Below are 12,255 nucleotides of genomic sequence, written 5' to 3'. Positions count from 1 at the left end.
AACCACCAGCTCCCTGCCTCAGGCACCTTGCGCGGTCTCCGTCCCTCCCAGGGGCGGTGGGGCTCATAACCGCACCTGCCTCCCCCTGCGTGTGGAGGCCACGTGACTGCAGGCACGGGGCTCTGGGCCCCACACTGGCGCTCAGCCAGCAATAAGCGAACCTCGAGAACGCAGCTGCGCGTGCAAGGAGTGGCTGGCACTGAACTCCGGACACGCTGAGAGCAGGGGGTGGCCGGGGACCAGGACAGGAGGGTTGAGAGGCTCTCCCAGGGAAGGAGCAGGCAGGGTGCACCTGGCAGAGGCCACGTCTGCCTGCAGAGGCCGAGGTGCACCTCCCTCCAGGATAGAGTCCCAACTCCTCCCATCACAACCGGGCATCCAGCCCCTCACCCCACACCCTGCCCTGCTCCTGAACTTGTCAGCCCCTGCAAGTCCAACCTGCTGGAGAACAGCCACCTGCTCTCTTCCACCCAGCACACGTCCTTCAAGACGCAACTCAAAGGTGTCGCCGTCCCACACCTTTCCTCCCCCGACAAGCAGGCATCGCACCTTAGGAAGAGCTCTACTTCCGCACACCTGCGTCGCCCACGCCCGAGACTGCTTCTCCATCAGCCCTGGAGCTCCCCGGGGCCAGGCAGGGCCGCCTGTGTCCCCACACGCCCAGTGCCGGGGACAGAGTGGGTGGGCACCCTGGCTGTCAGCAAAATGCACCTACAGCGACCGTCCGTAAACAAAGGATTGAGCAGGAAAACAGAGAATCCGCGCCCCTCGCAAGGGAACATCCGTGAGCCTCACGACTTCCGCCGGGTTTCTCTCCCTCCCTCTGAAACTAATCCCAGCTCCATTTAGAAAGGCAACGGGCACTTCTCAATGTCGTTCCTCTTCCTTCCTGTTAAAAACGTTTTCAGAAAATAAACCTGAGGCGTGTTCGGTTTATTCCTCTGTCGTGCTTTAAACACTATTACTTGTTTCCAGAGCACATTTCAATCAATCCAGCTATATTTTAATGCTATTGTAACAGACTGTCTTGCTCTGGCACACAAAGCCAGCCTCCCAGGGTAATATGGGATGAATTGGACACTTTTTCTAATTGAAGACCAGCAACAGCCTGTCTCACCTAAGTGAAGACCAACACCACCCTATCTCACCTAAGTGAAGACCAACACCACCCTATCTCACCTAAGTGAAGACCAGCAACAGCCTGTCTCACCTAAGTGAAGACCAACACCACCCTATCTCACCTAAGTGAAGACCAGCAACAGCCTGTCTCACCTAAGTGAAGACCAGCAACAGCCTGTCTCACCTAAGTGAAGACCAACACCACCCTATCTCACCTAAGTGAAGACCAGCAACAGCCTGTCTCACCTAATTGGAGAACAGCAACAGCCTGTCTCACCTAACTGAAAAAAACAACAGCCTACTTCACCTGATCAGAGAACAGTAACACCCTATCTCACCTCACTGAAGACCAGCAACAGCCTGTCTCACCTCATTGAAGACCAGCAAGAGCCTGTCTCACCTAAGTGAAGACCAGCAACAGCCTGTCTCACCTAAGTGAAGACCAACACCACCCTATCTCACCTAAGTGAAGACCAACACCACCCTATCTCACCTAAGTGAAGACCAGCAACAGCCTGTCTCACCTAAGTGAAGACCAACACCACCCTATCTCACCTAAGTGAAGACCAACAACAGCCTGTCTCACCTAATTGGAGAACAGCAACAGCCTGTCTCACCTAACTGAAAAAAACAACAGCCTACTTCACCTAATCAGAGAACAGTAACACCCTATCTCACCTCACTGAAGACCAGCAACAGCCTGTCTCACCTCATTGAAGACCAGCAAGAGCCTATCTCACCTCGTTGAAGAACAGCAACAGCCTGTCTCACCTACTTGAAGACGAGCAACAGCCTATCTCAGAGTCAGCAGGAGGGTCCCCAGCGAATGTCCTTGACCCACCCTCAGGAGGGCGCTGTCTCCCACCCACAAGCCAGCCCTGCTTTGACCACTGATTAAAGTGGGAGATTTGCTAACATTGAACCTGGTGATTGCATCTTTAGGCTGCTAAGGACTTGATTGTTGTGAAATATTTCTGTGACCTTGACATTATTAGGTGGCAAACGTCAATTCCCTAACTAGCTTCACCTAACTTCACACCCAGCTTTACAGTTTAGACCAGGTTAGTGCAGTGCATGTCTCGGCCTCATAGGTGCATGTCTCTACAACTGTTTTCTCGCACACCCTTTAATTTATAAGCTCTCTCTCCCTTTCATTATTGTTCACCACCAACACTGGTGCTCCATGCCCAGAGAGAAGCATTTATAATGATACTAACGTTCTGATTGCGGATGTGTTATAAATACAATGCTTATTAACTATTTACCGATTTTTATAGAGGCTTGCACCATAAAATATTCATTTTAATATATGAATGCAATTTTAAACGTTTATTAAATTAGCCTGACTTCCTGGGAAGTTTATAGATATTAAGATCATAGTAAATACGCTTGTCGTAAAACTGAATTTTTATATAAAATAAGGGCAGCTTCATTCGATTACGTTCATTGGACTAAAAAGCTCAATTGTGCCATGTCAAGACACCAGCAGACTCTTAATGCCGTATTTTCCACTGCTCAGATATCTGAATCGAGTGACAAGCAAACTAAAGCCGCACAATGATGCGAGCTGTTTCCAAAGAAAAATCAGATGTAGCTAATGAGTAAAAATGCACTCGTATGAATGTTCGCCACTTTCTTGGGAAGTGGGTATTTTTAACAGTACAATTTAAAGTTCTTCTGCTAAATTAAGATCAAATATTTCACTATCTTTAAAATGGAAATCTAGAAGCAAGAGGCAAACAGCCTGTGCTCTCACGTTTTTTAAACACTCTGGACAGGGCACTTATAAGAGCTTAAATTAGAGCTTCGTGCCCTTGGAAGTCAGTCTGGGGACAGAGACGGGGTGTAAGGAAAGCAGGAGGTGGGAGAAGAGCCGACCGGCTTGTACTGACGGGGCCCAGCGAGTGACAGACACTCCAGCCACCCGGCTGGCAGGCACGGCCGGGATGCCGGGTCCAGGCACTCGCTCCTAAAGTACCGCGGCTCTGGCCTGACGGCAGCAGTTGGTCTTCCAGGAAACACAATGTCACCATACCTAGGAAGGTTTGCACCTACTTTGCAGATGTCTATCAGACCCAGAGGAGGCTCATCCTTTTACGCATTAAGGGATCCACGGCAATAACCCCAGACAGACGCAGAAGCGTGTCTGTCCTCTGCCTTGGGTGGCGGGGACCCTGTTTGACATCCAGTACTTTAGCTCGTGGATGTCCTCCCGCGCCTCGCTCCACTCTCCCCTGCTGCCCGGCCTGGCTCCTCCGTCTACCTGTGTCCCCCAGAATCCTGGGTCACCCCGACTCCTTCCCCCTGCCCTGCGCACTCCACAGGCATCTAGACGGGCCAGCGACTCCCCCCGTTCTTGCTCTTCTCGCTCCACGGAGGCGAGACGCCACGAATCATGCAACACGCAGCGACTCCAAGCTCCGCGGAGAGAGAACGCTGCTATTTCGAGCTGTCACTGTGCTTTCTCATCACCTACACGCTCTATTTTCTGCTGGCTGGAAAAGCCCTTCCAGACCCATTTAGACACACGTTTCCATCGCCGATCACACTGGCACGGGAAGAAAAAGGGGCCTACGCTGGAAATAGATTGTCGAGTCCTCCCGAGATCTCACACCCAGAGTCTGACTCTTCCGAACCCGTGTCTGACTCGGGCTCGGCCGGTCTGGGCTTCCCGTGCGGGGCGGGCGGCTGCTCTGCCGTTATCGCCAAACCGGCTTCCACGCTGCTGTCTCCAGTCTGCGCGTTGGGGACCGGGGCTCCCGGCCTGGGGCGTGAGAGGCGATCCCTGCGCACCACTCCATTCCGCAGGCACAGCGCTCGGGGTCACCTGCTGGCCACAACCCCGCCCCGCCTGAGGCAGCACGCAGGTTGCGGGCCGAGTGCAGCTTTGCCAAGCTCCGCCGCCGACAGAAAGGCTGCTTCTCCGCCTCCCGGGACCTGGGCTGGTTCTGGGGCGTCCTCCTGGAAGGCGGGAGATGCACGGAAGAGAGTCGAGGTGTCCCACAGCCAAGGCCACTGCCGGGGGCGTCAGTGAGGCCGGCTCGGACGTCCCAGCTCAGAGGACCCTCTGCGGAACGTGGCCTCCCAGGGACCAAGGTGCCACCACCCACCCACAGCCCCGAGACGAACAACAGCCCTACGGCTTGAAGCCCCTGCGCTTGGGGACGGCGCGTCACCCTGTGCAGATCCCCGGCGGGGACAGCCTCGGCCGTGCGTGCCGACCTGCCCTTCTTCCCACCACGGGACCCGCTGCGGCTCTGCCGGCGCTCGGGCGGTGAAGAACACACTGCGTCAGCACCAGAGCCGCGCCTTGAGGCCGTGCTCCCATGCCTTTGTGTGCACACGACTCGCCGCTTCAATTTTGAATCCCAGCGGCCTCACTCTGAGGACGAGTCCCACAGCTGTCAGACTCGGCGTGCTGGCCGCAAGGCTGCAGATAGACGGCAAACAAGCCGCCATTGCCAAGTCCACGGCGCACACCTGCCGACCGTGCACACCTGCCGACCGTGCACACCTGCTGACCGTGCACACCTGCCGACTGTGCACACCTGCCGACCGTGCACACCTGCCGGCCGTGCCACGGCCGAGCCCAGGAACCCTCAGACACCGTCCTCGCGGGACGCTCCCCGACCAGACAGGCACCAGGACTCGGGCAAACGCTCACGGTGGGATCGGTGATGCAAGGATCCTCAAATGCCACCGCAGTCACCTGTCACCTCGCAGGGGACCCCGCAGCTGCTCAGGGCTGGCCCCTCCCTGTCTATCCCGCTCCGCCCCCAGGCCACACATCTGACTCCATCGGCATGGCGACTAGCAGGTGGACCTGGCCCTTTCTACTCCCTCGCTTACGTCCCTACGCATGCGAACACCTTCGCCCGGCGTGCAGCCCCGGCCCCTCCCCGCGCAGGTACTGCGGCTTCTTCCTCACTCCGTGCCGCAGCGCCGACAGGCGTGGCTGATGGGGGCTCCGGAAGCCACACGTTCCAACAGAAGCGGGGCTGACGCTCCGCTGGAGTCCTGAAGGCAGGGGGGGGTTGGTGCAGGTGCAAGCAGGGGGGACGTCTGGGCTTGGGCTCCAACGGCGAGTGGCGTTCTGCTCGCTGACCCGGAGGGCAGGATGTCTCTGCCAGGCTCGTGGACCCCTCTGCCCGCACCGCTCACCTTTGTGTGCACGGCACTGGCGGAGAGCTTAGCGCGCTGCGAATGTCCCACCCTAAAGGTTCTTCGGGCCACGCGGTGAGCCCACGAATGCTGCAGGTCCCACGCGCTACAGGCACAAGCTCTAAGTTGCGTTGGTGACGTGTTCACTGCAGAGTCAAGAAAGATTCTCTGCTTCGTGCTCTAGGTGCATTTTTTTAAACTTGAAAATGTAAAAGAGGCTCCAGCACGCGACCTTAGAGAGAACTGCGGCTGTGACCCTCTGCGCCCCATTAGAGAGAACATACACGGCCCCCGAGGGTCCGGCGGCCCCACCTCTCACAGGGCAGCGTCCCCGCTAAAGGGCGATCCTGATTCTCCAGCATCCGTTCCTTAATATCCCGCCCCTTTCCCGAGGAGATGTTGCAGCCATTCACATGGAAAACAGGATTCTTTTTAAGTTTAAGAAGTTTTGGGAACTCTGGAATAAGCAAGCAAAGAAACTGGCCGGGCGCGGTGGCTCACGCCTGTATTCCTAGCACTCTGGGAGGCCGAGGTAGGAGGCTCACTCAAGGTCAGGAGTTTGAAACCAGCCTGAGCAAGAGGGAGACCCCAGCTCTACTAAAAATAGGAAGAAAATTAATTGGCCAACTAATATATAGAGAAAAAATTAGCCGGGCATGGTGGTGCGTGCCTCTAGTCCCAGCTACTCAGGAGGCTGAGGCAGGAGGATCGCTTGAGCCCAGGAGTGTGAGGTTGCTGTGAGCTAGGCTGACGCCACGGCACTGTAGCCCGGGCAACAGAGTGAGACTCTGTTTCAAAAAGAAAAGAAAAGAAAAGAAAAGAAAGAAAAGAAAAGAAAAGAAAAGAAAAGAAAAGAAAAGAAAAGAAAAGAAAAAAGAGAAACAAATATTTATCATAATAAATTGCTGAGTCGTTGACTCCTCATGATTCCAGCCTCAAGGACGTCCCGTGTGTGGAACTATTTCCATTCTCAGAAACACCCACTCCTCACGAGGCAAAAAAAAAAAAAAAAAACTACACGAGTTCTAAGACTCTTCACGATGTGGGCCTCCCAGCAAGACACAATGAACAGGTAAAGCACCTTGACAAGCGTTTTTACAGTAAACACGGAGATTTTATAGGAATCTTTGTTAAAACAACGTCTTTTTGTTCTTTAGAGACAGGGTCTTGCTCCGTCGCCCAGGCTGGAGAGCAAAGTGTGACCACAGCTCACCGCGGCCTCCAACCCCTGGGCTCTCGGGGTCCTCCCACCTCAGCCTCCCAGAGCACTGAGACCACAGGTGCGAGCCACCGTGTCTGGCCCAATGCCTTTTATTTTCTTCAAAATATTTTCATTTTCTAGAGTACAATACAGTTGCCATACTGCTATGTATTCTTGTTACACTTACGTTATGATAATTTTTCACGATAGATTTAGTTTTTCTAAAGTCACACATTTTCGCACTGCAGTTTGTGACCTATTTTATGATCACTATGCTTAAAGATTCCTAAATGTTCCATGTCGTTATCAGAACCCATTAACTTTTCGGTGCTGGGTCTCAGAAGAAAGAAGTAAAAGGAACGCAGACCATATTAGAACAAACACGCCCCAAATTTTAGACCAAATAGAATAAACATTTAACAAAAGGAAAAGAAAATTATATTCCTGCCTGTAAGGAACCAAAGTCAAACAGCCACATAAATAAATGAAGACGTAACGAAAGAACGTGACGGCAATACCAGAAGCTCCCATCACCTCTCAGGTGCGGGATTTTCCAGGTGGTGCCGTTCACGCCAAGCACAGGCCTCATTCACGACCCCGTGCCCGCCCGGTGCCGCCCGCACGGCTGAAAACACTGGTTAAGGGAGCAGGGAGAGACGCCGTGACGCAGGATCACGCAGTGCAGACCTCCTCACGTGAACACGTGCACTCACGCAGGCTACCTCTCCACCTGGGACACCTGCCCCTTCTCTGAGCCGCACCTTGTGACCTAAGCTTTGTTTGCCAACCTCCACGCACGTCCATCACCCCTCTCCTCCACAGCGTGCTGCTACACATGTGATTGGTTCCTACAAACCTGTTGTCATGAAATGAGCACACGGGCTCACGTGTCTGTCCATTCCAGCTCAGTGCAGTGCGTCTTGGGACAGAATCACGCCTATCACCTTTGTATGCTCACTGACCATCAATCACGTATCCATTCAACGAACACTTAGTATTAAAAGCCATTCCTTAGAGAGAAAAGAATTCAAAATAAATAAGCTGATCATTCAACTCAAGAAGCTACAAACAATAACAAGAGTCAATTCAGGAAAAAAAAAAACAACGCTCGGCACCAAAAGCTAGACGAGGACGACATGCAAAGGAAATATTACAGGCTAATCCCACTTCAGAACAGACGCGCAGAATCCCCTGATGACATTTAGCAAAGCACATTCAGGCGACGGCGCTGTTTTAGAAGTAGGGCTCATTCGGCGAAGGAGGGCAGGTAAGGACGGGGGCTGGGCGTGAAGGGCTGGGTCACCGCGCCATCCCCCGCAAGGCCAGGCTGCCCTGGCGCAGGCGCAGCGGGCCAACACCAAGGCCAAGCGCCAGAGGGATTAAAATGGCAGCTATGAAGCACGGGCAGCAACAGGGGCGCCAGCCACAGGCCTGGTGCTAGATACCGGGAAGGAACGGCAGGCACGGCAAGGTGCTGAGGGCCACGGCGTGGCAGGGGCGGGGGGGGGGGGGGGGTCACTGTACTGGAGCTGGCGAGCCGGGCAGACAGGAGCCAGCAGGAGCCGGCATTCGACAGCTGTGCTGAATAATCTCCACGTCCATAGAACTACTAGAATGTGTTCTTTATGCGATGGTCGTGGTATACAGTGCTCACATAGACACATCATGCGGGCCGGGAAGCCCCGTGGGACGTGGCTTCTGCCCGCCTTGCCAGCCCCGTTGCCTGCCACCATCCTTCCTCATGCTTTATGCTGTGACTTCAAACTGTGTGTAGATCAATATACACACATGTACACAGACATACATGCACATGCACACGGACATATGTGCACACATAGATACACGTACACGCATATACATGCATGCACACACAGACATGCATGCACACACGACATGCACACAGACATACACAGAGACATGTATGCACACGACATGCATGCACATGCACACAGACATACACACAGACATGCATGCACATGCACACAGACATAACACACACGCACAGAGACATGCATGCACACGCACATAGACATACGGGCACACAAGCACCAAGCTGCTTCTCACCCCACTGCCTGACTTCCAGCTCTCACGGCCTGCCCAGAATGTCCTCCTCCCGCCCCGCCCTGGCCCACCCCGCCCTGGCCCGCCCCACCCTGCTTGGCTCAGTTTCCCCCCACCTGTCCCTCGAGACCTGGCGTCTGTCTCTGTCTTGACGCCCGCCGTGTGGTTGCAATGCCTCCCTGCGCCTCCAGCCCTGCACGCTGCCCTCCCAACACGAACCCCTCTCTGCCGGCTCGTGCACAGCAGCGGCACGTCCGGTCTTCCCTAACGAGCTGGCACTAGCTCTGTGCCCAGGGAGCTGTGTCACAACCGGAGACCTCCCGTGTGCTGGGTCCCCGTTAGTGCCACGAGACGCCACAGTCAGGACAGCTGTCATCGCTCCTCTCAGAAAATGACTTACCGTTTTCTTCCTGGGTGGGGATTTTTCGATGTCCGCATACCTTCTGAAAGACAAAAGATAGTCACCTTGAAATGTTTAAAGCTCGGCCCTGACACGTCTTTATAAAATGCCGGCTGCAGCCTTGGCTTTCGGAGGGGAACCTTGGGCCGTGCACACAAGACACGGCCGGCAGCTCCGGTTTCCCAGCCTCCCGAGCAAAACAGGCCCCCCACCCCCCACCGGGCACCTGCCCATTTCATCCCTTGAAATCTCTGACAGTCGGGTGGGTTCTCAAGTACTAGGGTGCGGCATGCCCTGCACTGGCGGGGCGGTGGGGGGGACCCTAACAAGAACGCAGACACGGTTTCCTCCTGCGGCTCTCACAGTAACTGAGCAAAGCAAGAATGACCATTCTCACTGTACCAGCGAGGAAACCAAGGCCCAGAGAGATGGGGGCTTCAGCCAGTGCAGCTGATCAGGGGCAGAACTGAGATTTCTTATTTTTGAGACAGAGTCTCACTCTGTTGCCCAAGCTAGAGTGCTGTGGCATCAGCCTAGCTCACAGCAACCTCAAACTCCTGGGCTCAAGAGATCCTCCTGCCTCAGCCTCCCGAGTAGCTGGGACTACAGGCATGCGCCACCATGCCCGGCTAATTTTTTCTATATATATTTTTAGTTGGCCAATTAATTCGTTTCTATTTTTAGTAGAGACGGGGGTCTCGCTCTTGCTCAGGCTGGTCTTGAACTCCTGACATGGAGCAATCCGCCCGCCTCGGCCTCCCAGAGTGCTAGGATTACAGGCGTGAGCCACCACGCCCGGCCAGAACTGAGATTTCGATTCAACTCAAAATGCAAAATGCACTCCCTTCCTGCCACCCCCGGGGCTCCTGCCTGACTGCCACCCTGGCAAACACGCACACCCCGGTTCTAATTCCTCCTTCTTGCGGCTCACTCCAACAGTCGCTGCACAAATTTGGAGATGCCTCCACCAGAAGATTCTCTGCGAGAGAGCCCCTCTTGGGTCCATTTTGCGTTGCCAAATGCACCGCAGCCTCCCTGCGACTGTGAGTGGCCTCCTGCTGACCCTGCGCCCCAATCTCCTTGGGAGGGGGGAAGGTATTTAAGCAGCCGGCAGGTTCAGTTTGGGGCTCAACGATGCACGGAAGGCGTGAAACAGCAGAACACACGGGAAGGCACGGAACACACGGTGCGAGCAGGCAGCAAGCGATTCAACGCGACCCGCCCCTGGGGTGTTCCCAGCGGCTGTGCTATTCCAGGTCAAGTCAGTAGGAGCAGGGAACAGCCACGCCTGCAGGCCGCACTCTGACCTGACCCTCTGCCTGGACACCAAACTGCCGCAGGGCCGTCCTCAGCCCACAGGACAAAGGGAGCCTCTCTCTGCCTTAAAGAGCAAACCCTACCAGCGCGGGAGCCAGAGCAGAGGCGGTGGCCCCCACCTGCCGGGGCGGTGCACGCTCTGTAAATGCACGAGGCGCTCACACAACAGAACGCGGGGGTGGGGAGCGGAGCCCGGCCACCTGCACGGTATTCTCTGAAAATACGCTGCACACTCAAAACTCTCTGTCCTCTTCCACAAAGAGACGACAAATGACACCTCTTCTTCTTTGCTCAAGATGATGACCATTAAAAGACTTAACAGAGAAATAGCTATGGGGAAGGTTCCCCATAAGCCCTGGAATCATGTCCTACGGGAAATGTACTTTGATTACACCTGTCGGGGCTGAGCCATCGAGGAAGAACCACCCACAGGTGGGCTTCAGAGCCGTGCACCCTGGTCCCCCCACGTCTACACCTGCCTGTGTCCATAAACACGCTCCCGTGGTGTCCTCTCCTAGCCATGCCCACGGGCTCCTCTGAAAACCACAGCTTCCTCCAGCACAGCAGGAGACACTGACGCCCGGCACGACCCAGCGTTAAGACAGAGAAGCGAGTCAGCGCCAGAGCGCAGGCCCTGCGCTGGACACACCGTGGACGGGCAAACCGCACCCTGAAACCAGCCCTGGACGTTCCGCATGTCCCGACGCCCCATCCCCACGGCTCCTGCCATCCTAGAGGAACAACGGGCTCCACGTGGGGTCCCGCTGTCCTTGTCAACACCGCAAAGGAGCGTCGTTCCACCAAGCCTCATTTAAAAAATCTAAAATTGAATCGTACATAAAACAAGAATAGCAAGCTTCACTCCAGGATAGCCCATGGCTGAACTGGACGGATTTGGGAGAGGTGCGGGCGGTGGGGGGGGGGGAGGGCAAGTATTCCCGAAACTCAGAGAGGACAGGGACGGAGCATGCTCACTGTTGGACCTCGCTGGGCACCCGCGGAGAATTCCAGTAAGGGAAGTGTTTGAAGGCCTCCAGTCCCGCAGCCACGTAGAAACTGTTGTCTTGCAAATCCTTTGAGTTGTCCAAAAGATGCCCGTTCATTGTGAATAATCTGCAAAGAAAGAAGAAACGGGGTAGAGATTGCAAGTCCAGCGATCTAGGGTGTTAGGGTATCTCTGTGCACAACACGGCTAGCACGTGGACCCCGGGAGAAACAGCGCACGTGATCCAAACAGCAGCCAGCGTGATCCAAACGGGCCGGCCGAACCCAATGGGAGCTGCTCTTCCAGGGTCAGACTGCCTTTCCATTTTTAGATTTTTTAATTAAAGTGTATTTTTAATTATGTACAAGTGCTCAGAGGCTCTTGAGACCACGTTAAGCTCTTGGTTGGTGTTCAACTAATTTTAACTAATAATAGCTTAAATTAAAACAAATTGGCTTATATTGTTATAACAATACTTGGAGAACAAACCAGCATTTATTAGCAAATAATATGCATTTTTATAAGCAACAAAAGACTAATATTAGTCTACTTTTTATTCAGTTCTCTTTTTCTTTGGCAAGGACTCCTTCAGTAGTTTATTTAAGAAATGATTCGGTTAGTTCGGTGCTGAGCACCTACACGCACAAGACAATGCGGTAGGCATTGCACTGGATAAAAATGTGAATAAGCAAGTCTCTGCTGCCCCAAAGTCCGGAAGCCTGCAGAAACCTACAGAGATAAATGTGACAAGAGAAGAGCAAAGTGCTGGGTCCCAAGAGGATGGGGTCAATCCAACCGCAGGCTCTCCAAGGGGAAGAACTTGCAATGCACTTGGGGAGGGAGGCCGGATCTCACCATGGGAAGCTGGGAGGAAGCCACAGAGGCCCGGGGACAGGCCACCACTGAGGGTGACACATAGACAGAGTGCATTAACTTGCAGGGCAGGCAGTTTATAAAGAGCCTTGAATTCCAAGGGGAGGCACTTGTCACGAACATCAAGTGAGCGAAGAT

The 12,255-nt window shown here is 54.4% G+C and overlaps 1 protein-coding gene across 4 annotated transcripts in view; it reads right to left on the bottom strand.

Annotated features, from left to right (window-relative positions):
- DCDC2C (doublecortin domain containing 2C) overlaps positions 1-12,255 on the bottom strand; it is a 101,402-nt gene that overhangs the window by 51,003 nt on the left and 38,144 nt on the right. For all 4 annotated transcript variants that reach the window (XR_012918462.1, XM_012763163.3, XM_076000462.1 and 1 more), the window contains exons 5-6: positions 11,235-11,372; positions 8,943-8,985 (exon numbers count right to left, since the gene is read on the bottom strand). Coding sequence is in view for 3 of the 4 variants with exons in the window: in XM_012763163.3 (XP_012618617.1) it covers positions 8,943-8,985; positions 11,235-11,372 (181 nt within the window). In the remaining variant the exon portion in view is untranslated. The remainder of the gene's footprint in view (positions 1-8,942; positions 8,986-11,234; positions 11,373-12,255) is intronic.

This window comes from Microcebus murinus, chromosome 3 (genome assembly GCF_040939455.1).
Source record: "Microcebus murinus isolate Inina chromosome 3, M.murinus_Inina_mat1.0, whole genome shotgun sequence".
Taxonomy (NCBI): Eukaryota; Metazoa; Chordata; class Mammalia; order Primates; family Cheirogaleidae; genus Microcebus; species Microcebus murinus.
This window is presented reverse-complemented; position numbering and strand designations above follow the sequence as displayed.